This window comes from Periophthalmus magnuspinnatus, chromosome 10, assembly GCF_009829125.3.
Source record: "Periophthalmus magnuspinnatus isolate fPerMag1 chromosome 10, fPerMag1.2.pri, whole genome shotgun sequence".
Classification (NCBI taxonomy): Eukaryota; Metazoa; Chordata; class Actinopteri; order Gobiiformes; family Gobiidae; genus Periophthalmus; species Periophthalmus magnuspinnatus.
In genome coordinates this window covers 8,902,816-8,928,130 of record NC_047135.1, presented here as the reverse complement: position 1 = coordinate 8,928,130, position 25,315 = coordinate 8,902,816, and the positions used below count along the sequence as shown (strand labels likewise).

The following is a 25,315-nucleotide window of genomic DNA, read 5'->3' as shown; positions in this document are numbered from 1 at the left end:
AGTACTAGGAACAGCAAAGATACTGCACAACCCTCAAGCTCCCACGCCTCTGGTAGAGGTCCCAAGCGTGGAAAAGAGCGGAGGAGATTTTATATATATATATATATATATATATATATATATATATATATATATATATATATATATATATATATATATATATATATATATATATATATATATATATATACCACGATACTAATACTAGGGCTTGTGTTAAATTCTGTAATATTTTGTCATGTATAATGTTTTCTTTAATTCATATTTTGGATCTAATTCATATCATTCATAAATCACGTTCTTCTGTTTAACCAACATATATATAGATAATGTCTTTTGCATAAAATTGTAATAACTTGTATGAACAAGTCATTGATTGCACTACATTTTTAAAACGCTAGAGGGAGTTCTATACCTGCTTTTTAATATGAATGAATCGTTTTTTTAAGAGGACACTTGTAAGGGAGTCTTCTTAAAAACCTTTTCTGCTAACAACAACAACAACAACAAAAAACTTTATTTATAAAGCGCTTTCATACAAGAAAAATGTAACACAAAGTGCTTTACAGTGCATTAAAATCAGTCCCACCCACCAAACCCACCCAACCACCCCACAGCTCAACAACCCAACCCCAACACATCAATAAACACAACCAGACAACCCCCCACCCCAACGCACACTCCCACCCCCCACCCCAACACATGTTAAAATACCTTTGGTTTCATTAAAATATGTTTAAGTGCCATAGGCTGGATAAAGATGAACCAGATGAGAGAGCGCCACCAGAGGAACCATCTGCACCAGGAGCAGGGTCACCCGCAGGCACAGGACACCAGCCCAGGGCCCAGAGAAGAGATGAGGTCAAGACCAAACCTCCAGGGCCCACAAGCCGGGGTCCAGGAGCCACAGCCAACCACAGCTCCCGGTGCAGAGGGCTCCTCAGAGGAAACACTGGCAAATCTAAAATTATTAAAAATAATAAAATAAGTCAAAGCTAAACAAGTAAATAAAACATAAGTAAAACATGGATATCAACATAAACACACTAGCCAGCCTAAATAAGCCTAAATAAATAGAGAAGTAAACTAAAGTGATAAATACTAATCAAAAGCTATGCTAAAAAGATGGGTCTTGAGCCTGCTTTTAAAAACCTGAATGTTCTCTGCGGCCCTGAGGTCCTCCGGCAGACTGTTCCATAGACGGGGGCCATAAAACTGGAAAGAGGCCTCTCCATGAGTGTGTGTCCTGACTTTGGGGATGACTAGGCACCTGCTGCCGGAGGAGCGCAGGGGCCGCGAGGGTTCATAGGCTAAAAGCAGTTCTGTAAGATAAGAAGGCCCAAGACCATTAAGACATTTAAAAACCAGTAAAAGAACTTTAAAATCGATCCTGAAACACACAGGGAGCCAATGCAGGGATTCTAAAACCGGTGTAATGTGGTCCCGCCCCCTGGTCTTAGTCAGGACACGTGCTGCTGAATTTTGTAATAATTGTAGACCTGAAATAGCCTTTTTGGGAAGACCAGAGAGCAGGGCATTACAGTAGTCTATACGACTGGTGACAAAAGCATGCATCAGTGTCTCTGTGTTGGCCCAAGAGAGAATGGGACGGACTCTGGCTATGTTCTTCAAATGGTAAAAAACAATTTTTGTGATGTTTTTAATGTGTGGAATAAAAGTCATCTCAGAGTCAAAAATAACGCCCAGGTTTCTTACTTGTGATGATGGATTAAAAGACTGTGACTGTAATTTGGGTAAAAGTTTCTCTCTCTGGGCCTCAGGACCGATGATTAAAACCTCAGTTTTGTCATGGTTAAACTGGAGGAAGTTTTCTGCCATCCAGGATGTCATGTCTAAAATACAGTTAAAAAGAGCATCCATTGGGCTGGTGTCATCAGGAGACATGGAGATGTAAAGCTGTGTATCAAGTGCTAAGTGCCTCTCCTTCAATACACCTGTCGCTCAGTCAGGTGTGAAGAGTCTACACAGAAACGAGTTACATGAATGAATCAGAATGGGTCATTTCTAAAGTAATATGCAAGAATAAATTACTGGTAGGCCTATGCCTTTCTGAAATAAGTTATATCACATTCAAATATGTAGAAAATGCAAATGTTCTTTATTTCTTTGCTTAGTTGTGTAATAGAAATCCACTGTTTTCCATGACAGGCGGATGTGCGCGCACACACACACACGCACCCCCCCCCCACACACACACACACCACTTAAAAATATAGGCTACTCTATACTACTAATAATTTTCACTTACAGTCAAATGTGTATTACTGGTTGAATTAGTTGCAGTGTCTGTATTGCATTTGTATATAGAGTCTGACATGCAGTGGTGGAAAGTAACAAAGTAAAATAAGTAAAGTACTGTACTTAAGTAAAACTTTAGCTCTCTGTACTTTACTTAAGTAAGTGGATACTTTTTACTTACTACATTGGTGAGCAGGTATCTGTACTTTCTACTCCACTACATTTTTGACAAGGACTGAAAAGTAAAAGTACTTTCCTTTATGATTTGAGAACTGCTGAAGTGGCTTATTAGTTTATTAGCATATTTAATTTGAGTTAATGCCCCAACTTTGAGCAAACCAAATACACAATAAAGCTAGAAAAATTAAGCAATCAATTGAATCACTTAAAACCAGCTAAATTATTTATCAAGATCAACATTTGATGCTTTAATAGATTTCAAAAGCTGCGCACGGGTACTTAAACATTTTTACTAGATTTTTTCATGTGACACTTTTACTTGAGTATTTTTTGCTCCTGTATCTGTACTTTTACTTAAGTAACAAAACTGAGTACTAGTCATGTTAAAAATGACCTAAAAACATTTTTTCATGTTGATTTGAGGGCATGTCATTTGACAAGTAAAATTATGTACCAATGGAACAAGCCTCTTCGTATTTAAAACAGGAAAATACATCTCATTGCATTTAATATACGACCCCCCCCCCCAAAAAAAAAAAACAAAACAAAAAAACAACAACAATAAAAAAACAAAAAACCCCAAAACAACTCCCAATAAGAAACTAAAGCTTATATTGCTTGAATGAAGATTTTTTTTTTCCTCATTGGTAGATTTGACCTGTCAAATCAAATCTATTTAAATCAAGTCACATGCAGGCTACTTAAATTGACCTAAACAGATAATACTTTTTGCAGATTATCAGCACAAGTGGATAGTACTAAGTATGCATTTATTCACTTACATTTAGTAACATTTTAAAGAAATTGTTCCTTTTCAAAGTACTTTATTGGCAGCATGCTTTTACTCTTACTTGAGTAATATTATTATTGAAGTAATAGTACTCTTACTTGAGTACATGTTTTGGTGACTCTTCTGACAGTGAGTCTACAAGTGACAAAAACTTTATATAGACAATATGAAATTATTTGAACGTTTGTTATTTGCACAGCTCCTTTTGATATTTTTTCTATTTTTGGAGTCTATTCTTTGAAACTAGCAGATTTTGTGCATTAATATTTTGTCGTTCCAATTTAATTAACTAATTACAAATCAGATGTTACACTTACTCGAGTTGCACTTTCCCAGGTTCCTTTTTACTCTTACTGGAGTAGGCCTCATTTCTTGGACTACTTTGTGCTTCTATTTCAGTAATGTTATTGTGTGTGTAACGTTACTCTTACTTGAGTACAATTGCTGACTACTCTACCCAGCTTTGTGTATCAGCTGCACGTGTTGGCGCCAGATATTTGCCAGATCTGCCCTTTGACCTTACGTGACCTGACGCTGCGTATTAATTTAACTCCACCAAGTTTTCTTCAAGATTTCTGTTATAATGCGTGGTTCGTTCCGCACTTTGATGTTGTATTTAAATGGTTCAGTTATGGATGCAGCCGTTGTATGGTTTTGACTTGCAAAGGTTGGTTTCTAGTTTCGTTTTAGGTCGGAGAAAAGCAGAAACAGCAGTGGACAGAAAAGCGAGGAGGGGGGAGACAGAGGAAGCGAAACTGAAATGTGCGCAAAGATCATCTATGGAGGACAGAGCACCAAGCAAAACAAACGCTCATACCAGGGCTGGAGAGTATATGGTGGAAAGTAACACTCAAGATACTGTAATAAAGAAGATGTTTTGGGGTAATTTGTTGCTTTTTCGAGTAGATTTTTAAACCTGTACTTGTAATCGAGTATAATAATTCCATGTTATTGTAAATTATAAGAGTACAAACAGCACAAGCCCCAAGATCCATATCCCAGTCTGATCTAACTGCTGTATCTGCTCCTCTCTGTACTCTCTACAAACACACAGAACAGACATACAACACTACTCTGATTGACTAGAGGTCAAAGAATATGCAGATTTCTTCGTAAAACTTACTTTCTTTTATTCAATTCAATTCATCTTTATTTCGGACTCATGGTCCATTCAAAATTTACTTTGATTGAATAAAAACATTTAATAAAAATGTATTAAGAATACACACACACGCACAAAATCAAAAAACTAAAAAGCTAGGTAGTGATTGCAATCTACTGAATATAACTTTTTTTCTGGTGGTCTGGCATGCTTGTCTTTATGAGCCTGTAGCATAAAAAACCCAAAAAACAAACAACATATATTCTATGAGGGCAAAAAGGTAATGTCACCAGTCCCAAGTTACAACCATGTGACATCTGTGGAGAGGCGAGCCCACAGTAAGGCTTTTCCTTGCAACAACTTCATTTTGTTTTATTTTCAACAAGCACCAAGTCAGCCCTCTTCTCTTCTGTTTACTCATCACTTCGCCGATCACACTTCGGCACTTTCCGGCTACTCTTCGGCTGTGTTCGGTTTTGTCCGTCAGAACTTCGGCTCTTTCCGGACCGCAGACAGTCGGGAGGGGGATTTCCATCGTGGGGCCTCACACACTTCCCTGATCCGTGCCGCTACTGCTGTTTTGCTTTCGCTCTGGACTTAGAAACAGAAAAAAACCGCCCATACACTTTCATTTTTACATTTAAAAACTACAAATAACCAAAGTTTGTCCAGTTTAGCGCGTAATCGGCGGAGTGGCAGCGGGATTTAGCCTCTCCGAAGCTAACAGGTAACAATTTCCGCGTTATTTTCGTCATAGATCTACTATTACAACACGACATAACGACCACAAGGCAAGCTTTATAAGTGAAAGTAAGGCTGTTACTGTCCTCGGCTCTTTTAGACATTTATTTTCACTTTTGAATTCGTTGTTTTGGTGTCGGGAGGCGGTGGCAATAACTTTGACCACTAGCATTGCCAAAAGAGTACTATAGTTCTGCTTTAGACCGAGCATTGGACGTGCACTTGACAGCTAACATACAGTACGTGACTAGCTTTACTGCTTGCAAGAAATATTTTGAATAGCTAGCTAAGCAAATTGTGCAAGAAATGGACTCTAAGGTAAGATCCCAAAATGTACTATCAAGTCAAGTCAAATCCATGTTTTAGCCCAGAAACTCATGCAATATAAACTGTATGACGGCTTATGTTATGCCCAGTGTGATTGCTTGCACATCTTTTTTCCTTTTATTACAAGATTTCAAGTTTATTTGCAAACTCTACTACACATTTTGAGCTAAAACCTGTTTATTAAACTCAAATGTAGAATTTCCTGGTTTTGTTGAAAAGGGGAATTTGAAATATAGTGGAGGAAGCTCTTGTTTGGCTTTGTTCAGGGAAGTGTTCAGATAAACATTGACAGATTAAGAGTAACTGCCAACAGTAACCTGGCCTGGACAATTACGTAACATACCTGTAGTTTGTTATAATTTATAGGGTTGTCAAAACAAGTATTGAAATTAGATACTCGTTTGAGCTAGTATAGATACTAAAAAAGCCAAATTCACAGGACATTACCTTTCCTGAATCGCTTTAGAATGATCTTGAGCTGCATCAGAACAAGTTTAAGACCACATAGTTTAGTATACACCCATAGACCACTATGCAACCTACCTGGACGACTGAGGGATTACACAGATACAAGACTGCACGGTAATATAAAAGAAAGTATGATTTAATGTTGAAAATCACATATTGTCTAAATGAAAAGTGTGGTGTTGTTTTTTTAAATTGTCATCGGTGTATCAGAATCAGTATTGAGTTTTCAGTCTATTACTTAGTATCAAAATTGAGTTTGAAATTTTAGTATTGTGCCAACACTATTAACTTATCCTGGCTTTAATACAGGAGGTTTTAAATATGCCTTTAAGCGAGAGGTGCAAACTCAACTGGAATGTTTTTGGTAGTAATTTATACATTATAATTTTCAAGTATGTAGTTTTATCTAGTGCTTTAAACTATAAGGGGAAAGTAAATATGTGTAAGATGTTTGCTTACTAATATGAATATGATTCTCATGTATGTATTTTTAGATAGTTTTTAGAGAATTCTGCAGGACAGTATTAAAGTTCATGGTTGCTAATGCAATTGAATAATTTCTAAGTATTATTTAAGTAAATCTAGCAAGGTAAAGTTAAAGTTCTGCTCTAACAGAGAGTAAGCCATTATGAGTCTGGCTCTATGTGGTAGCATAGGGATAGCTCATAGTAATCCACAGGTAGTAAAATCACTTGCAGTACTTAGTAATAGTAGCTGCAGTTGCATATTTTTTTTACATTTTATACTCATGATTTTTAACGGAGTTATGAATTATGTTTTGATGATAATAGCAAGGCAAGGCAAATTTATTTGTATAGCACAGTTAGTACACAAAGTAATTCAAAGTGCTTTACAGAATAAGAAAGACCTCAAAATCACAATACAAACAAATCAAAACATAAATAATCATCATATAATTAGCATTAAAATAGAAGAGTGCATAATGAAAGCCTCTCAGTCATATGCACAGCTAAACAGAACAGTAGCCATCTTGGTTTTAGACTAGACAATATTTAGTAGGCTAATTCTTTGGTAAAACTGTTGTCTCGCTTCTGCTATAACTCTTGGTTTCCTATTTAAATGAGGAAGTTAATTGTTTTCGATTTATGTTATGAGTTATGTTTTGTAAAATTTGTATCTGATCTATTTGAGCATCCAGTTTAGGAAACTAAACAGGAGAACATCAGCTACCATTTGTGTGAGTGCTATTGGGTCAGATCATTAAGTAAGATCACAAGTTGATAAATATATTTGCAAAAATTGACAAGCAAGCAGATTTTCAACCCTGTGAACATGAATGCAAGAAATGTTTTCACAAATGCTTATTTGTCAAATAATAATTTCTGTTCCTTGGTAACAGTTATGGAATTTACTAGTGTGATGTCACTATGTACAAGGAGGAAGTACAAATACAAATGTGAAAAAAATGCTAAACTTGGATAAAATGTGTATTTTTTTTTCATAATCTTTAACATTACTAACCTTATTTTTGTCTAACCAGTCATAGGCACTTTAATTTGTGCAAATGTTGTCGGCTTAATGTGTAACTAGTGAATGTCCTAAACTCAACTGTATTGGATTTATTTCATGTTCTTGTTGAGATGAGCCTGTTATCACCAAACAAAGGTCGGCCATGCTTTACAACTTAACCACATGTTTATCTTTACAACCACAGGCAGAATTAATCTGTTTTTCAAATGAGATGGTTTGTAAGATCTGTGCAGATGTTCAATTAATGTTTTTCTGTATTTATTTGATATGGACATATCAGTTACATTGGATGAACCACATACATTGTTTCTAATTGTCAACACCTGTTTATAGAACGCTTTTAAAAAAACAGTTTAAATGAGATAAAGGTGCATATCATTAAAGGGACTTTACTTCATTCCATTTACTTTCAAACCACAAGTCAAGAAGATGTTTTACTTTGAACTTTTAAACCCACCCACTTGGTCATTTCTGCCGCTGTGATATTCCACCATGACACAGAAACAACTCTCTGAGATAGTGTCATGCAGTTGGTTTCCCATGATTGTTAGCAACAATGTGCTTGATTAGATGAAAAAAGGTGACCCTGTCAGTTGTTTCTGTACTAGTTATACGTGAAAATGCTCTGTAAAATGAAGAGATGATATTTTGCGGTCTAAATTTCTTTATTTATTTAGCAGCTTTTACCACACTTTAATAACATGTAAACAATTCAATCCAAAAATCTAGACATGCTTTCATGCACCATTTTATTGATGATTTACATCAGATTTGGAGTTAGTTTCCAACTGTAGTCCAATCAGCAAGCAGGTGAATAAATATATTAAGAATATGTCAAATAATCCATCTATTTATATTCAAAAAACACAGTCTAATACAATTCTTGGCAAGCGGTCATGAGATAGGGCTGAACGATTTGTGAAAAAATATCTAATTTCAATTTTTCTAACAAGCATTGCCCTTGGTTTGCAGATTTAATAATAAGATTCTCTTTAAACTTCACAGTTATGTGTCCAGAAGAATTGAATACAAGAATCACATTTGAAGTGAATACAAGAATCACATTTCAGAACATGTTTGTACAGATCTAAACTACAGGGTTGCAATATTTATCAAAATGAGACAGAATATTTGGTTGTTGTTGAGGAAATTGTGGTACTTTAAAAATGCTATTTGTTAAGTGTATCTATTCAAATTGTGATTTTGATCAGATTAATTGTAGCGTCCTCTCCTCAGCTGTATTCATTTTTCTTTTGTCTCTGTCTAGAACACGATGCCAGTTGAACGGATGAGGATGAGGCCATGGCTGGAAGAGCAGATCGACTCCTGTCAGATTCCTGGACTCAAATGGGTTAATAAAGTCAGTATTAGTCTGTCATTAAAGGTCCTGTATTACACAAAATTGACTCCTGTGAGCTGTTAGCCATGTTACAATGCTGTTACCTCATCAAAAACGTACCTGGAGTTGTGTTTTATTTTATTCACACGTTTGATTAATCCTGCATTATTTGTCTTTCTACATCTCCAAAGCTCAAAATTCTCTGTTCCATCTCGTGATGTCATGAAGCACTGGTTTTTAAGTCAGCAACTACATTTTACCTTTTGCTCAGTAGGTATTGACTTACCAGGGCTTTAATCATCCATATGATTCTAATGAAGGTATATGCAGTTTTAAAACAAAGTGGAGCACTTCCCAAAACATCAGCTGAGGTTGAAGTGTTTGAGTAAATCCTTTATTATTGATCTATCTACGTCTCCAAAGCTCAAAATGCTCTGTTCCATCTTGTGATGGCATTAAGCTATTTGTATCCTAAATTGAACTGCTATATACTGCAATACATTAGCATAATCATAAATTGTTGCTGTTTCTAAAAATGTTTTTGTTTTACCTTTTCTTTAGTTGTGATTTTCACAATATCTTTTGGTGGACAGAGAAGTGAAGACAGTTCAAAGAGGCTAAAACAATAGCTCTATCTTCAAAGTTTGTCAATTCCAAGAATGGAAATTATCCAAATGATTCTAGTGAAGGTGTATGGAGTTTAAAAACATAGTGGAGTGCTTCCTGTGTTGCCACTTAATGATCACAAGATGCAACAGTGTTTTCAGTTTGAAAACACTGTCGCAAACATTAAATGTGCAGCATTTGTGTGTTAAGCATGTGTGAATAAAAAAAAAAACACAACTCCAGTTGTGTTTTTGATGAGATAACAACATTATAACATAGATATAAAATTAGCATAATGTAGGCCTTTTAATAGGGGTGGGACGTGACACAATTTTCACGTTTTGATGACAAGATGATACACAAGAGATTTTGACTAGGTACTCTCGGCTGATATTTGATACCGTTATTCCAGACCAGTATTTTTTGGCACTGTCCCATTCATGTGTGCCCTTTTATGAACAGACTGACACAAAATGGAAATAGAAGAGCATTATATGGCTTTGTGTTTACACAACACAACAAATTATTTATTTAATATCCCAGATAAATACATTTAGTTTTTTACAAAAATGCAAAAAATGTGTCATCTTTACTTCAACATGAGATACATTTATAGTCCTTGCTATGGATTTTAAAAGCTTTTATCGGCCACAGCAGCAGGCCAAGCATCAGATATTGGTATCGGCTCAAAAAAATCAGCATTTACCCATTACACATGACATATTACATATACAAATTTTAACATTAGTTATAGTAATTAGTTCACATCACAATTTTGGCCTCACCATTTTTTTGATTTACCTTATTTTGCTGTAATTGTAGGATTTCTTTTTGGATCTAAAGCTTCTCAAGAAATGTAACTGGCCACAGATGAAGAAAAATCTCACAAATCATTTTCATCATGTGTGCACAGTCTTGTGGTAGTTTTGTGGCATCAAATCTTGTCCCATCCCTGATAATTATTCATCTCTACTACTTGTGTTTTGCATGCATGACTGATCTAATTACGTATCTATTAGGGCTGAATTGCATAGTATTCTAGTTACCTAGCATTTTATTTTTTTCCTCAAATGTTGATGCTCCTGTGCCTGTGTGCCCTAATGCACCATAATGGGGCTTACATTGCATTATTAATACACTTGACGTCTGATGATGGATGATGTAGCCATAGCTCCAGTGTAGGGCTGAGTGATACGCCGTTTAGGGTTGTATTGTAAATCAGAAGACACTGAACATTATGTGCATACGGATACAGGACCAATAATTACAGAGATATTAACCTGAAAGCAGGTCAACAAATCTGCAATTTGACTATTAAACAGAAATTCCCCCATAGAATTACTACAATGGATGTTGTGATGTCCTGTGAACCCATCCTATTGGTCATGCTCTCAGTGAGTGACAACTGGATTTAGCCAATCCCATTGAAGTGTAAACATTCAGAACAAGAGGTTGACTTTATTAAACACACAATAATAAATCCAAAATTGTAATCTGGCTCCAAGAAAGTCTTGAATAACTTGTGATACGTTTTGGCATATCGTTTTTCTCTACTCCAGAGTGTAAACCATGTGCCTAAGCCAATATTGAATGCGCTTAAACATTTTCCTTGTCGTAACCATGGAACTTTAGTCTTCAAGTTGACAGCTGCAGTAAAAAAAAAATCACCTGCCTTCTTCTCACCTCTACACAATGCAGAGGACAAATAACTGTACAGGGTCGAAGAAATAACCTTTAATGTTCTACATTTTTCAGGAGAAGCGAATATTCCAGATCCCCTGGATGCATGCGGCTCGACATGGCTGGGATTTGGAAAAAGACGCTCCTCTGTTCATGAGATGGGCCATTCACACAGGTACCGTTATGCATACAGCCTATATGACCGTGCCAATCCAGGCTTGAAACAACTGGATTTCGCCTTTGAGACTGACAACCCAAATAACAGTCTCATGTGAGGCTCATTCTGCTTCTGCCTGGATAATTGTCTTGAGATCCAAAACACCAAATTATTACAAAAAAACTTAGCCATCATGTTCAATATTTTAAATCAACATTAAAATCAGTAAAAGCTTTATGAGTTGAACATGTCTACCTCGTATCTGGGGACACAGATAGGTGATACGTTCATGAAATACATTATCAAAATCTTACATGCAGTTTGAGGAGGAAATGCTATGGTAAAAATCAGTCTTCATTTCAGTGCACATTGTGCTGGAACATTTGACTGAAGACTGAAATATGAGCTGCTAAACTGTTATTACACATTTCAGAATGCCACAGAGTTAGCAGGTTATAAGACCTTCTGGAGACAAGATATTACATTATCTAGAGCAGTTGTTCCCAAACCCCCCCCCCCCTACATGAACCAGAGACCTGCCGGACCACCTCTATCTAAAACTGCACCCCCCACAAATACATCACATGATAAAAAATAATAGCTAAAAAGCATTTAATTAATACAGATATTAATTTCAGGTGTTTATGCTCCCATATAATTTTGGGGGTATTTTCACAATACAGATAATGGCTTTGATGGCAAAGCCTTCCCCAATTTTGCAGAACAGTTTCACTTTCACTCCTCTTCGGTTTCTTTCTCTTCTGTTTTATTTCTTCAAAAACACAACACTCTCACATCACCTTAGAAACAAAACTCTAACTGAATACACAACCACTCTGCTCAAATGGAATTATTGCACTTACTCGGAAAATGAAAGCTGGGGGGCAGGCTCATTTCAGGCACCTGTTTTTCTACTTCAGTAGATTAGAGCTGTTGTCATGGCATTGATTATCTCCTGTTTATCTCCATGGAGACAAGCAGGAGATGCCGTCAGACAAAGTTACAGGTCAGATCTGTGGAGAGGCGATCCCACTCACAGCATAAATGCATTTTTTTTTCAAAGTATTAACATTTTTGCAATAAAAATCAGCTGCAAAATAAAGTGCAGTGTAATGTCATATTATATAACATTCCAGGTAATGCAATAACCGCTCCATGGAGATAAACCCATCACCAGCAAAGTTACATAGTGCACCTTTAACTTTGCCCATAGGGTTAAATAGGGCATTATCCTCCATCGAACAATGGAATAACACACACAAAAATATATATAACTATTAAAGGGCTTGTACCTGACTTATTTCCCATGTATCTGAGCAAAATCTGTCTTGCCCCGGTACAGATATATTGTATAAGCAGCTCTTGAGGTCAAAATGAATCTGCTGTGTCCTGTCTCCACATAACTATAAAGTGTTTTATTGTCCAATAATCAGGAAGTGTATAGTTAGCATGCTACTTGTTGTTAGCTTTCTCGTGACTATACTCGTGACTATGCTCTGGTCTACGAAAAGTAAATAATTTGGGTGATCAAAATGTATAAGATAAGTGAGGAATAACTTTGGACCACTGCAAAGCGTTTTATCACATTTTTAAGGACATAAAAATCAGGTAGCGTTAGGCTGGGGGATATGACAATAAAAATTGTGAGTGCATCCATGCGATGATATATATTTTTAGCGATATTGTCAGATCATGATTTACAAGTTTTCAGTTTAATTTAGCTATATGATCTAACCAAGACACTTCCTCTCCCCCACTTCTTCTGTGGCCAGACAGAAGGACTTAGTATTTTTATATTATTTAAGAAGTAAACTAAGTTCAAATGAATTGTGGTGAAATGGAAACTGATCTGGCTCCAAGAAGCATATCATCCACCCCTAACTACAACCCCTTAAGTTCATACAAAAACTGCACTATAAATTAAAATACAAGCCTTTTGAGTGCTTGCATCTCTTGTTGTTTTTTCCAGGTAAATATCGCCCCGGAATGGACCGTCCCGACCCAAAAACGTGGAAAGCAAATTTCCGCTGTGCCATGAACAGTTTACCAGACATTGAGGAGGTGAAGGACAAGAGCATCAAGAAGGGAACCAATGCTTTTAGAGTTTACAAAATGTTAACGTCTTCAGAACGAAACATGAGAAAAGGTGAGGGAACCAACATTTATGTTAAGTGTAAAAATTATGAAAGCAAGAAATGATGTATTTTGTCTTGACACTTTGATTTAATGCTACTGTCCATGTTATTAAAATATATTTTTGTATGTCTTTTAGAGTTCTTATAATACAGATTATAATTATCATAACTTTTTTTTTGACTAGTCAGGATTATTTGATTAATTGTTGCAGCCCTAAATGTGTCACAACATTTAAATGAATTAGTTGAGGTTTACGTGTTAGACAAAAGTCAAATTACTTTAAAATTGCCCTCAACAAAAATAAATTTGTATCCCCTTATTTGGAAGGTAACAACACATTTTCATTTTTATTTGGTCTCTTTTTGCAAAATTTGTATAATTATAAACAATATACTCATTACTTAAATTTTAATTATTCACAATTTTCACAATATTTTGATCATTTGTCCACCACTAGTTCAATTGTAATCTGTCAATGTGGAGAGATGGTTCTATTCTGTTATTTTCAGTATTATCTCATCCTTTCCTCCTGTTGTGATTATCTCACCCTTTTGTCCTGTTGGTCAACCAATCACAATGAAGTACCATCATATAGAAATATGCATGAATCGAGATTAAATTTAATATGATATTTATGTTATAGCTCTCCCTAGTTTAGTTTTAAGACATGCACTTATGATTTTATATTTTTACCACAGGGTTATGTGTTGTGTGTTTCAGGAAAGAAGAGAATCGACAAAGAGATGAGGGTAAAAGGAAATAGAGTAAGTATTTTTGCCATGTTTAGTGTTCACTTACATGTGCACTTCATAACTTTTCTGGTAGAGGGTCCACTACCTGCTTTTGTCCATGGAGATGTTACTGCTCAGCCTGGAATATTCCACAGTATGGCATTAAAAATATATATGTAGTTGTTCCATTGTAGGTGTTTTTTATTGTTTTGTCTCTTGTTTATCTCCATGGCAGTGGTTACATTTAGTGTCATACTGTGGAACAAGAACATCTCCATTAGCGCTACAAGATTAATCACAATCAAATTGGAATTGCAGTTTGAATAGACACAATTGGCAAATCACAAAGACTGCAATGTTTGAAGTACCATAATTTCCTACACAAACTAAAAAATATTCTGCATAAAAACAACACTGTACTTTAAATGTGTACAAACATGCTGATAGGTTCACAACCTATATTACCTATATTAGAGTTCAAAGGAGAAGAGAAGACAAGAGAGATTATTTTGTCTCAATATTGAGGAGAAAGAGCGGAGAGGCAAAAAAACCCCAGTTACAAACCACCACCCTCTCTGGGGCCCAGACCGCCTTTCACCTCTTTTATTAAAGTTAGGAAACCCTAGTTACATACACATCTGAAGGGGGGGGGAGCATATACTTTGCAAGCAGTGTATAAACATTTGAGGAAATTCACAGAGAAATATATTCTGTTTTTGATTTCCACAAGGTCACTCTTTCCCTTCGCACAAAACACTGTTTCTGTTTCAGTTTCACAGTGACCTTCTTCCCGTGGGATCCTGCACTCTCACAAGACATTTTCTGCAAGACTCAAGAACAAACATTAGTGCAGATTACATAGTTTACATAGTTGAATATAATGATTATAATAAAGAGTGAACATTACCTTTAAATGAACAGTGAGATAACATAATATACTTGAATATATATTTTGAATCCATCACATGCTCTGAAATGTGATTCTTGTACTAGTAGTCAGTTCATATTTCTGTCTTTTTTATCAATTCAGAATGTTTATAGGACATAAACATGAACTGCTAATCTAATGGCAATGCTAGTCAGAAATATTGCAATTACATATTTTTTCCAAATCGTTCAGCCCTAATCTCCACACTAGTAAATTAAACATTCATCTGATTATAACATTTTAAATCAGGTTTAATTTGATTTGCAGGTGTCTAGTTCAGATCAGTATCTTCCTGAGGATGGTCCCATAGACTACACCAAACCAGACTTGTCCAGAGTCAAACAGGAGTCTCCAGATGTGACTGACAGCGCTGCAGGTAGGGCATTTAAACTGAGTAGTCTAATCTATGGTCTCAAGAGTCATTAGTGTATTGTGCCATTGCAAGAAAGTAAATATAACACAAATGGTAAGGTTGTCCTATTGACAGAGAAGGCATTATTAAAGAGAGGGAGCTTTTTAGAGCTTTCCTCCATGTAATAACGTCATCAAAAACATGCCTGAAGAAATTTTATATGTCACATCCATGTATTTTTGAGTAATCTAGCGATCTCTTCTGGGCACTGTTTGAATCCTCCTCACAGGTAGCAGTATGATCCTGTCTAAGACTCACCTCGCAAGCCTACATCATCCATGCTCCCATGCGACAAGTCTCCATAAATATACAAAAACAGGATAAAAAAATCATACACAACAACTTCACAGACCTGATGCATGTATCAAAATCAAATTTAAAATTTTTATATTATGACATCACTAGTTGGAAAATAAAAATGCGTACTCTCTGGTTGATTGAATGAATGTTATTGTTTTAATTGGGTTTTGTGTGTCCAGATCTGCAGAGCTCAGAGGAGGGGCACATGGTTTTGTCAGAGCAGTTGCCGTTTGTGTGTCAAACAGTGGAAGTGACAACAGAAGACTCAGAGGAGCAGACTGTTTCCTCGTCTCACTCCTATCCCCTCCAGATCTCCCCTGTCTCCTCATACGGTCAGTACAGACACTATAGTACAGTCAAAGCTTCACAGTGCTGAGCTGACAGTCATGCTACCACTACTATTACTAACACTACTGCTAGTATTATTTTACCGCTGCAATTATTTTACAACTATTATACTTGTACCATCACTGGACCGTTTTCTTGTCTCATTCCTACCCCCTCCAGATCTCCCATGTCTCCTCGTACAGTAAGTACTCGAGGCTGGGTCATTTTAAAGGAGCTGTGTCTGATTTATCTTTTATGGCTTGAAAACTGTAGAAGAGTTAGTTAAAGGTACAGTATGTCATTTTCTGGAGGTAGCTCACCACTTGCACAATTGTATGGAAACAGAAAGGTAAAACCATACTTTGAAATATGGAGAAAAGTTTCATGCCATACTGTGGAATATTATGGCCAAAGGAACAACATTTCCATGAAAAAAGCTGGAGTAGGCCCTCCTCCAGGTCAAATAAGTCAAATAAGAGTTTAATTTGTAGAGATGTAAGAACACTCACAGTAAGGATGCATGCTTTTCTACATCTTTTAGTGTAATAAATACAACCAGTGAAAGTGGAAAAAAACATTCCTATATTTTAGTGTATTTTTAGGCTAAAAAGTGACATAACATTTCGTTCATTTCAAACTTTTAGTAGCATTACAAATCCGCAGTATTAAAATTTACTTTTTTAGGTGTATATCAAGCTATCAGCTATTGTTTTCAGCCTCATTTGAACTCCTCCACTTTGTCTTTATTATTTGACTGTAACATTTTCAACCTGTTAATCAAACTTCAGTCCAAACTCGCTCTTCAGGCAGAACCAGTTTTACGGCTCCACTCCTTATTTATCTCTATTGTCTCATGACACTGAACTTTACCTCTGCTTTTACTGCCAAGATAATAACACAAAGACTAAAACAAAAAAGAGATCGAATAACTTAATATTACTACTACTGCTACTACTACTACTACTACTACTAACACTGTACTTAACCATAGCTTTTACCGCAAAGATTCTAACACAAAGACTAATAACAAAAAAGGGATCAAAGAACTTACTGCTGCCACCACTACTGCTGCTACTACTTCTACTTCAGCTGTCACTACTACTACTCCCAATACTACTACTACCACTGTATTTTACCTCAGCTTTTGCTGCCAACAGAATGTCACAAAGACTGTAACAAGGAAGAGCTCCATACTAACTAGGGCTAATATTAAAAGCGTTCAACTGCTACAGCTACTAAATCAAGTTTATCACAAAGCACATTTTAAACTTCAAAGTACTGAACAGACTGCACTACTGCTACTACTGCCACTGATCTGATTGCTCTGACTTACCTCTTATGTGTTGTTGTTCTACCACATTCCTCACAGACAATTGCAATACCGATGATGAAGGAAATCTTTTCAATTACACAACACTAACACCCGTACTAGAAGTCTAATGTTTTAGCACTAGCAACAAACAGCTATAGTTATGCTGTGAAGGTAAAACTAGTAACTAGCATGCTGAAGAGCGTTTCCTTATTACCGAACAATAAAATTAAAACTTTAAAGCCAAAGTGAAGTACACAACATCAGAAAAGACAGTGACAACCTACAAAAAGTAGACAACTATGTAGACCAAACCAGATCTAAAATTCGTCTGCAAAAGCTGGGGTCAAACCAAGACCAAAATAAGAGATGTGTGATGTAGACCTGTGCCTAGTCCTGGTTTAGTTTTCTGTTTAGTCCCAGTTTTGATGCGGTGTGGCTGTGAACTCCTGCGTACGAACTTGTAAACCGATGCTACTCATCCTAACTAACTTCTCATTATTTTCATTGCAGGCAGTGACACAGAAAGCGACACAGAGGAGACGAATAAAGTAAGTCACATTTATCCAAAGGCGTTTACTTGGATATTGTGGACATGTTTGAGCCTGTTTTGAAATTGTTTAGGCAAAAGAAGGGAGTGTTGTCTTAGATTTTTTGCATGTTTTTCTTGCTTCCTGTAGGGCAGTGAGGCTCAGACTAAAGGGGGAGGGGCTTACCAGGAACTAGAGTCAAACATTAACTAAAACATTCACCGTCATTTAGAAAAGCATTGTTCAGATCGAAAAGAAAAACTTGAAAGGTCGTGGGAGAGCTATGAGTAAGCCCGTGCTTCTGTCAGTATAATGACTTTGGTACTATGAAGGTGCTCTATAATTCCCACTTAAAACACTAGAATGTTACAATAATGTCCTCTTCAAAGTTGCTGTACCTGATTTTTTTAAAAGGTGAAAAACAGAACTAGTTTCCACATATTCCACACTATGGCATCTATCTTCATGCAGATAAGCAGATAACACAGCTAGGTTAAGGTTTAATGCCATAGTAGGGAACATTCCAGGCAAAGCAATAAAATCTTCTAAGAAGGTGGCTGACTCTCCCACCAGAAAATTACACAGTGTACCTTTTATTAGCTGTACTGTATTTTGCTCAAATTGAGTCCTTGAACAAAAATATCTTGAAAAAACTCTTATTATTCACTGACTTGTAACTTAGTTTGGTGAGTCACCGTCTTGGAGACAAGCAATAAAAACAAATTAAAAAAAATCACAAATTTAATAAATTAAACTTAACAGTTAAATGCCATGGTGTGGAACATTCCTGCCAAAGCAATAACATCCATGGAGACAAGTAGGCAGCAGATGCTTGAGGAGGATGTATTCAGTTTTGCTGAAAATCGCAAGTGGTACAAAAAAAGGACTGAATGATTTAGGAAAAATATTAAGATTTTTCTGGCAAGTATTGTGATTAGGTTTGCGATTTGTGTTTTAATAATAGGATTCTGTTCAAAGTTCACATTTTAAATGCATCCAGGAGAATTTAGAAAAATACTCAATTGACAAACTAATACATGAATAATGTGTACCTCAGAACATTTTTGTACAGATCTAAACTACAGGGTTAGCAGTTTTTATGCAGAATAGGACAGGATATTTTTCTTTTTGTGGAGGAAATTACTCCAAAATATCTTTACGATTAGCAAATTATACCTATTCTAATTCTGTTTTTAATGCGATCATGACTAAACTTGCAGCTGCAGTTGGCACTCACTGACTTAGAGGAAGACCAATAAGGAAATGTCTGGATGTAGTGAGAGAGGGAAAAACAGGATATTTACACTAAAACTACGACACTTTGATTTCAAATATTTATCTAGTCTGAGTCCGCCTGTTGGGTTTACGTCTAAATTGTGTCATCATGAACTAGGTCAAATATCACTGTGTCAGAGGCCCACCAGCTCCCACTATTTATAATGATCATATTAGATTCAGGTTTAGAAACAGTGTTGTTATATTGATTATGTTCTTTGGCATTAGTTACTTCTTTCCCCACTATATATTAAAGTAATTCTGATTCTACTAAAAACAAAAAGGTTTGGGTTTAGACTTGATTTTATGCTGCCAAAATGAGTAAATAACCATAGGTTTAGTCAATTTCAATATTTATTTGTTATAAAACAGTATCCGTAGCACTGAAGTAGGAATGCACCACTCCAGCTTTTTCAGTTTCAGTGCAGGGACTAAAAATAGACTTTATTTTTCTTAAATAAAATAAATAACGTATGACAAAATATGTTGTGTAGCTGTTATTTATCCCTCAAGTAAGTACAGAACAACTTTGTATATAAAAAAGCTTTACAAACTTTATGAGCTTATCTGGAACAACTGCGGCCTGTAAATACATCAATTTATAGGCAGAACCAATTTTCATCGATACTAAGAATATCGGCAGAACCAATTTTTTCATGGATCAGCACTGATGGTGCACACAAAATGAGGAAATATGTCCATTTCCATCTACATTTGGCAACAATATACAGTTCTGTGTATTTTTTAATTTTTTTTTATTTTTAGAAAAAGTATGATTTTTACTATACTGTTGTCCTCCCCTCAAAGATGATGAGAAGATAATTTGGTATTTGGCTATCAGGTTTTGGTTCCGAGCTTTCACATGAGGCATGACCTATCCATATACTGAGAATGAGAAAAACTTGTGTGTGTCCTCTGTATGCACAATGCAAGTTTTAGGGTTTGTTCACACTTGTCATGATTTGGTTCTGGTTTGAGCACAGTTTAGGGCTGAAGTAGTGGCTGATGTTAGTCCCAGTTTTCATGTAGTCTGTGTGCAAGTGTGAAGGTACCCTCAGGCACTGGCATAGCAGATTCACTTGTAGCTTTTGAAAAACTGTAAGACCATAGGTTACATACAGTTCCTTTAGGCACTTTATCCATGATTAATTCACTTCCTCTCTCTGCAGTGTGTTGGCGCCCCCTGGAGGCCAAACTACTCCTCTCCATTTCTCAGGGTCCCCTGCTCTTTGCCGAGTATGTCCACGTTTGTCAGCGCCAACAAGCCCAACTTCAGAGTGACCAGCACCCGAGACCCCGCCCCCCTCATCAGCTACAACACCGATACATGGACTTCCCCCTTCCATGCCCGCCCTCTAGCAATGCCCTCCGCTTCAGGCCACGAAAACAGGGCCAGCGTCATTAGGAAAACGTCTGATGTCACTTCCTCCTGACCAAAAACACGATACACTGCAAAAATAACATATCTGCATTAGTTTGATAATATCACATGAATTCAGAAAAAAAATCTCTTTGAGTAGTTTTGACTAAGGTTTACTCAGGATGTCGGTATAGATTTTTTGACATGTGTCAAGGACTTACTGATAGAGGTAGAGACTGAGATTTTTCATTTAATTATCTTGGTCAATTTCTTTGATACATAGCACCAAGATTCCTCTGTGCTTATGTGTCAGTTTGTTCTTTCTTTAAAGATACACTGCGTAACATTTCTGGTGGAGAGTCTGCCAACAGCCTCATCTCCATGCAGTTGCTTTACCAATAATATTCCACATTTATTCAATAATGGGTGTTTCATTTCTCAAATATAAATCAATAGCCATAGCAGTGAAGGTTGTGCCATACTGTGGAACATACAAGGAAGGTGGTGGACCTTTAACGATAATAGCTCTACTTTGAAAATAAGAATAAATATCTAGGCCTACTGACTTAATTGATCTGTCAGTTAAAACCGCTCAAAACAAGATTTATATTCTGAAATCAAGTTATTTAAATGCATGTGTCATTTTTGCAGTGTACAAACAACACTGCTGCTACTGCTGCTGCATAGGAATCAAACTAATATGAGGAAACAAGCAAATTATACTTTATTTTAATCATTGACTGTGATGACCATAGACGACTCTCATCTATGGATCTGGTGATTTGAGATAACTTGTCTCTTGTTCTTTACGTGCTTGTAGCTGGAGAAATGTGGCTGATATTGTAGCCGCCATATTGGTAAGGTCAAAGTATCGGTCAGCACTCAGGAATTTAAAACAGTACTTGTATGATGTAGGATGAAGTTTTGTGCTGTGCTTACATCAAAAAGGCATGCTCATAAATTAGAAGCAAATAATCTTTGTATTATTTAATTAGTGCAAATTTATAATTGTGGTTTGAATATACAAATAGTGATATATTTGAAAAATGTAATGATGTATTTGAATTGTTAAAAATATACATGAAACTTAACTTCATATTTGAATAGTCACACTTAAAATGTCCTGTGTCTCCATGAGGTACATAACCTGCTAATCATGTAGTTAATGCTGCATTCATATTGTCCTTGGGAACTTGGGAAAATGTTTTTCCAAGTTGAAAAATGCACATGAACATAGCACAAGTTGGAAAAAACAGCTCAATCTCAGCAGCTGACCTCACCTACTGTGTGAGGATGGACCAAAATTGGATGAGTTTTCAATTTATCTTATACATTTGAGTTCTTTGACCACATTATTATGTTAAGGGGTTAACTGTCACTTGTTAATATCATAAGAGCAACAGATTTGTGCAAGAAAGTCCTGGCACTACTGTTTAAATGATGGCAGATGTAACATAAAATAAAAACATTAACATTAAGCTTTTGAGAAGGCTTATAACAACAAATCGCACCGATTAGTTCTATTAAATGCTGTTGAATGCTCACTGATTTAAAAAATCATTGGAAAATCCTGAGTTCCCGAGGACCACATGAACGCAGCATTAGACCTCTACATATTTTTAAATGCATATGATTCTTGTAATGACTTGATCCAGACTTGTTTAAAATGTGCACTGTGGTCTGAAAACCTACTTGAAAAATCAATCACTAATCCAATAGGTGTTAGCCTTAGTTTAAACATAAAACTACAAATGTTCTGTGTAGTTTTGAGTTGACCTTCCCAATATGGCCACTTAAACATCATTTTTACTAGTCTGTCCACAATGAGCTGCTTTTTTTTCTATTCTGGTGCATGGAAACTCCTACAGTCTTTAACACACTGACAATGGCATATACATTTTGGACAAAACTTCAATCTTGCAATATTTTTATGCATTTTTTAGCAAGCAATATAACACAGGACTCCCCAAGGAATATTAGAATGTAATTAATTTAATTTAACAAGACATTTGAGGAAATATTTTTCAAATGAGCAAAATAACATAACATAATAGTATTAAAAACATTTTTTCTTGAATGGAACAAAACAAAACAAACAAAAATTTTAAAGTAAAATTTTAACCAAAAAAAATCCTTGGGTGTTACCTGCCTTTTGTTTAGCTTTAATTGATTTTGTAACAAGGGGGTATTCTGTAATTCCTTTAAAAAAACCCAAAACATTTCTACTATGTTATGATCAAAAACATGCCTGAAGAGGTTTTAGATTTCGTCCATGCATGTTTGAATATTTTAGTGATCTCTCCCGGGCCCTTTTTGAACCCTCCTTACAACTAACCCTCCTTAGTTGTAAGATTCTGTGCAAGGTTCAGCCCATGAGCCTATGTCATCCATGCGCCCTTACAACAATTTTCCATAAATATACAAGAACATGATACAAAACTGTACACTACAGCTCGACAAACCTGATGTGATGTGCAGTAGTTTCATTTGCAGAATGCACGCTGATTATATTGTGATGGCACTCTGAAGGGGGAGTGACTTAGCACGAAGAGCAAAGGAAGGGGAGACTCAGAGCATCAAAACAAAAGTGAGACTTATAAGCTTATAGGCAAATATTTTCAAAATAATAAAAGGTAATATGGTCATCTAAATATGTTATGTGTTAACAGTTAATACCACATCAAAGTAAAATACCCCCTTTTAAAGTCAAAACATCACTTTTTTATTTTCTTCAAACTAATCATGCAAAGTTCAAACTTCATATTTCTCCAACTTAAAAAATATGACTGCACGTATCTGACAAAAACTTTGCGTGCATTTAAAATGAGTGAATTTTATTATGTTATTATTGTACATAGATGATTTTATGTATTTGACGCTTTTGCACCTTAAAAACCGCACTGCTGTTTAAAAGGAAACTGAATGATTGTGTGAAAAGAAAAGATGGATTTGTGCCTTGGAAACAGAGAGGCTGGAGGTAGTTTTATATAGTCAGTTGCTGAACACCAAAAAGTACACAAGGACTAAAAACAAGGACTGTCTAAACTAGTAATAAAGAAGGATTTGCCCTGGACTGAACTAGAACTAATCTGGGACTAAACCAAGACTAAACAAGGACTAAGCCAGGACTAAAGAAGGACTTAACCAGAATTAAACAAGGACTAAGCTGAGACTAAACAAGGACAAAACTCAACCAGGACTCAACCAGGACTTAACCAGCACTCCAACAGGACTCAAACAGGACTCAGCAAGCAGACGACTACAACACAACCTCTACATCCAGCCCCTCTCTGCTCTTTGCTTGACTTGTCTCTAAACTGAAAATCCCTTAACGAAACTCCTTTAACTTAATAGATTTAACATTGGAATTAAAGTGTGGGCCATATGAAGAAAAGTATAATGAATTTTTAATAACCGTAATACATATGCAGCGTGTGATGATGTCTTACTCCCATTTGGGGGATAAGAGACAGTTGTTTTTTTTCCTCCTATTGATTGATTGTGATGATGTCTGAAACCCTGGTTGAAGTAATTGCATCCATGTACTTCTTTTGAGGGTTCACACTACATTCTGATTGGTCACATCCACCTGTCACTCACTTGGAGCTTTAGAAGCTGATCAATAAGGAGGAGAGGGTGGGGAAAGTGTCTGTGTTAAAGCATAGAGCTGTAACAGCACTAAATCACCATGGAAACCATCTTTTGATTGATTTGAATGTCACAAAATCTGATCATTGTTCAATTTTATATCATCATATCGCCCACCCTTCTGGAAATCTATAAGCAGAACTATGTAACGTTCTTGTTTTTTATGTCTTATGCTTTATTTGCCTTTGTACAGCGCCCCCTATGTTTGTAAGTAAATAACTGTTGTAAATATTTGCAATATTTAATGTGCAAATTAATTACTCCCTACCCTATATTTGACCTTTTTTTTAGGTGAAAACGTCAGAGTTCTGCTTTTTAAATGGGAGTTTAGGGATTTTTAAAGGTGTACCAAGTAACTTCCGATGGAGCGTTGGCCACCTGCTTGTGTCTATGGAGGTGTTATTGCTTTGCCTCAAATGTTCCACATGTGAAACTTGGTAACCGTATAAATCCAAGATATACATCGTTTTTACTGTTCAAAAATACTATAAATACACATGTTACTGTGAGTGGAATCACCTCTCTCTTTATGTTTTTTTATAATAGGATTCTGTTCACATTTTAAAAGTGTCCAGAAGAATTGACAAAAGACAAAAATATGAACTGATTCCAGGCAAAGCAATAAGATCACTGTTGTGACAAGCAAGTGGCAAATCCTTCACCAGAAAAGTTCCACAGTGCAGCTTTATCTTTCAAAAGAGATGTGAGTTGTTTTACCAAATACAATGATCTTTGTGCCTTTGAAACTTTGTTGTGAACATTTGTGACTGTCAGTGCACTAGCCCTCCCTGGGTTACCGTGGGCACTCTGCTCTTCCTCCCACCAATCAAAATGTATGTAGCCAGCCGTCTAACTGATCTAAATAACCACTATTGAAAGAATGAATGCTCATATGAATGGCACAATTTTATTTTATTATTTATTTTCTGCTTTCCAAAATCGATCTTTAAAAAAACCCACTGAAGCCTCTCAAATGCATAACATGATCTGAGTGAATGTGAGTGAATGCGTTGGCTTAGAGGCCCATAGTTACAGGGAGAGGCTCCATATTTTGTCTATTTGTTCACAGTCCATTTTCTTTCTTTTTTTTTTAATTCTACTGGCTTCTCGAAGATGTTTGTGGGTTGTTATCATTTGTTTGGGTCTCTGCCAATCATTATTACTTGTATGTTTATAATTTGATATAAAAGAAGAAAAATAACATAAAAACATATTCTAA

The 25,315-nt window shown here is 36.0% G+C and overlaps 1 protein-coding gene across 2 annotated transcripts; it reads left to right on the top strand.

The window, feature by feature from the left end:
- Nucleotides 1-4,844: 4,844 nt before the first annotated feature.
- Nucleotides 4,845-25,009, top strand: irf2b (interferon regulatory factor 2b). 2 transcript variants are annotated; one of them, XM_033973989.2, is made up of 9 exons: nucleotides 4,845-5,058; nucleotides 8,626-8,718; nucleotides 11,059-11,158; nucleotides 13,110-13,286; nucleotides 13,997-14,040; nucleotides 15,203-15,311; nucleotides 15,827-15,979; nucleotides 17,797-17,834; nucleotides 20,258-25,009. In XM_033973989.2, exons 2-9 carry the CDS (start codon nucleotides 8,632-8,634, stop codon nucleotides 20,519-20,521), a joined length of 972 nt encoding a protein of 323 aa, XP_033829880.1. In that variant the 5' UTR covers nucleotides 4,845-5,058; nucleotides 8,626-8,631; the 3' UTR covers nucleotides 20,522-25,009. The 2 variants fall into 2 exon arrangements, with proteins under 2 accessions (XP_033829880.1, XP_033829879.1); XM_033973988.2 differs by lacking the exon at nucleotides 4,845-5,058 and adding an exon at nucleotides 5,294-5,390.
- Nucleotides 25,010-25,315: the final 306 nt, after the last annotated feature.